Below are 3,412 nucleotides of genomic sequence, written 5' to 3' on the forward strand. Positions count from 1 at the left end.
CTGTGAATATTCGTGGTCTAACCCTCTTATTGTAAGCACGGGCTACCCTCTTTTGATAACATTGACCATGACAAATGGCATTTAACCTTTTCTCATCGATTAAAGACAACTGCTCATGACGTTGTTGAATCCACTCAGCCTCCTCCAGTTTGGCCTCCATTAAAATGCGCAAAGAAGGAATTTCGACTTCGGCTGGCAAAACTGCTTTCATTTCGTACATGAGATTGTAGGGAGTTGCCCCAGTAGAAGTCCGAATAGCAGTTCTATATGCCATTAATGCATAAGGGAGCTTCTCGTGTCAATCACGGTGTCTCTCAATCATCTTACAGATTATTTTCTTCAAGTTCTTATTTACAGCCTCTACTGCTCCATTCATCTGTGGCCTATAATTAGAGGAGTTTCGATGCTTGATTTTGAACTGTTCGCACAAACCATCCACCATGTTATTGTTGAGATTTTTGGCATTATCAGTGATTAATGTCTCCGGCACTCCAAAACGACAAATGATATGCTTCCTTAGAAAGTCCGTCACCACCTTCTTAGTCACATGCTTATAAGATTCAGCTTCAACCCACTTGGTGAAGTATTCAATTGCCACTAGAATAAATCGATGCCCATTTGAAGCGGGAGGGTCAATGGTTCCAATCACATCCATGCCCCACATTGAACATGGCCAGAGAGCAGTCATACTGTGTAATTCTGTGGGGGGAGTGCGTATAACATCTCCATGCAATTGACACTTGATGCATTTCCTAACAAAAACTACACAATCATGCTCCATAGTAAGCCAAAAGTGTCCGGTCCTCATGATCTTCTTTGCTAATAAGTGGCCATTCATATGTGATCCACATACTCCACTATGTACTTCTTTCATCAGGTATTCTGCTTCGTCCTCATCAGCACACCTCAAAAGGCCCAAATCTGACGTTCTTTTGTATACCACCTCTCCGTTTAGGAAAAATTTGGAAGACAATCTGCGCAAGAAGCTTTTAGTAGTTGTATCGGCCCCAGGAGGATAGGATCCCGTTTTGAGAAATTCCTTGATATCATTGTACCAGGGACGGCCATCGAAAGACTTTTCCACAACTAAGCAGTGAGCAGGTTTTTCTTGTAGATGAATCTGGATGGGTTCAATTACCAACTCGTCTGGATGTTGAATCATCGAAGATAAGGTGGCAAGTGCATCGGCAAAGACATTTCTGACACGGGGAATATGCCGAAACTCCAAACTCCTAAATTTATTTGCTAACTCCAGTAAGTTGCAATGATAAGGCAAGATTTTTGAATCCCGAGTGATCCACTCCTTGAGAGTCTGATGTACAAGCAAATCTGAATCGCTGAACACTAGTAAATCCCTAATCTCCATTTCTAACGCCATTTTTAACCCAAAAATGCAAGCTTCATATTCAGCCATATTGTTAGTACAGAAAAATCGGAGTTTGGCCGAACCAGGGTAATGCTTTCCTTCAGGCGATACTAGAACAGCCCCAATACCGGCCCCGAAGGAATTTGATGCGCCGTCAAAGAACAATCTCCACTCCGGGCATTGATCATTCATATCTTCTGCTATACCCACGAACAGGGCCTCCTCATCCGGAAAATAAGTGTGAAGCGGTTGATAATCATCTTTCAGTGGATTTTCAGCCAAATGGTCTGCCACAGCCTGGCCCTTGATTGCCTTTTGTGTAGTAAAAATAATGTCAAATTCCGAAAGAATCATCTGCCATTTTGCCATACGCCCAGTTGGCATAAGCTTTCCCAACAGATATTTCAAAGGGTCGGAGCGGGAAATGAGGTAAGTAGTATGACTGAGCAAGTAATGCCTCAGCTTTTGAGCGGCCCAAGCTAAGGCACAGCAACTCCTCTCAAGAAAGGAATAGTTGGCCTCATACGCAGTGAACTTCTTACTGAGGTAATAGATGGCTTGCTCTCTCTTCCCCGATTCGTCGTGTTGTCCCATTACACATCCCATAGCTTCGTCCAGCACCGATAGATACATGATCAAAGGTCGCCCGGGTTTGGGTGGCACTAAAACTGGGGGGGTGCAACAAGTAGTCTTTAATTTTATCAAACGCCTGCTGGCATTCTTCACTCCAATGCAGTGGCACATTTTTCTTCAATAACTTGAACAAAGGCTCACATGTGTGGGTCAACTGAGCGATGAATCTCCCAATAAAATTAATCTTCCCTAAAAAACTCTTCACGTCCTTTTGCGTTCTTGGCACTGGCATCTCACGAATGGCTTTAATTTTTGCCGGGTCTATCTCTATACCCTTCTTACTGACAATGAATCCCAATAACTTTCCGGCAGGGGCCCCGAATGCACACTTTGCAGGGTTTAGTTTCAAATCATATTTTCTCAATCTTTCAAATAACCTTTCCAAGTCAATCAAGTGATCCTCCGCTCTCTCGGATTTGATAATGATATCGTCCACATAAACCTCCATCTCCTTATGAATCATATCGTGGAACAGGGTGGTCATAGTCCTTTGATAGGTGGCGCCGGCATTTTTCAATCCAAATGGCATTACTCGGTAGCAAAATGTCCCCCAGGGCGTGATAAAAGCAGTTTTCTCCCTGTCCTCCTCTGCCATTAAGATCTGGTGATATCCGGCGAAACAGTCAGCAAATGATGCGATCTCATGTCCTGCGGTATTGTCCAGAAGAATATGAATGTTCGGCAACGGAAAATCATCTTTTGGGCTGGCTTTATTAAGATCCCTGTAATCGACACATACTCGTACTTCTCCACTTTTCTTCGGAACAGGTACGGGATTTGAAAGCCAAATGGGATAGTGAGACACCATGACAATTCTAGCATTGAGCTGCTTCTCGATCTGTTCCTTAATCTTAAAGCTCATATCTGGCTTAAACTTGCGAGGTTTTTGTTTCACTGGTGGAAAATTTGGATCAGTTGGCAATCGATGGACCACTATATCTGTTGAAATTCCAGGCATATCAACATAGGACCAAGGAAATACATCTTGAAACATGGTCAAGAACTCAATCATCTCTTTTCTCTGTTTCTTATTCAAATGAATACTAATTTTTATCTCCTTAACCTCAGTCTCAGTGCCAATATTAACCACTTCTGTTTCTTCTAAGTTCGGTTTGGATTCATATTGTTCAAGATCCTTTAATAAAGACTCAGATTCCTCCTCGTTATCGCTCTCGTCTTGAATTTCGGATTCCAAAATTTCAAAGTCGTGAGGGATATCGAGATCACAATCATCAAATTCCGAAATAGTGATATCCAAAGGGTCAATGTGTTTTATTTTTGGCCATCTGAAAAAGAATAAGATAAATGCAATAGTAAGTAAGTTAAAACATTTCGGGAGAAGTAAACACTGTGCATTTCATTGAAATTCAGAGTAAAGGAAAACATCATGACATGCTTCTTAACAAGAAATTT

The 3,412-nt window shown here is 42.0% G+C and overlaps 1 protein-coding gene across 1 annotated transcript; it reads right to left on the reverse strand.

Annotated features, from left to right (window-relative positions):
* Positions 1-298: 298 nt before the first annotated feature.
* LOC113759940 lies at positions 299-1,735 on the reverse strand. Its single transcript, XM_027302519.1, has one exon. It carries the CDS (start codon positions 1,733-1,735, stop codon positions 299-301), a length of 1,437 nt encoding a protein of 478 aa, XP_027158320.1.
* Between the last annotated feature and the right edge of the window lie 1,677 nt (positions 1,736-3,412).

The sequence above is a fragment of the Coffea eugenioides genome, chromosome 2 (assembly GCF_003713205.1).
Source record: "Coffea eugenioides isolate CCC68of chromosome 2, Ceug_1.0, whole genome shotgun sequence".
Taxonomy (NCBI): Eukaryota; Viridiplantae; Streptophyta; class Magnoliopsida; order Gentianales; family Rubiaceae; genus Coffea; species Coffea eugenioides.

Coding starts and splice junctions, on each gene's coding strand:
- LOC113759940 (XM_027302519.1), bottom strand. CDS start 1,735: ATGGCAAAATGGCAGATGATTCTTTCGGAATTTGACATTATTTTTACT.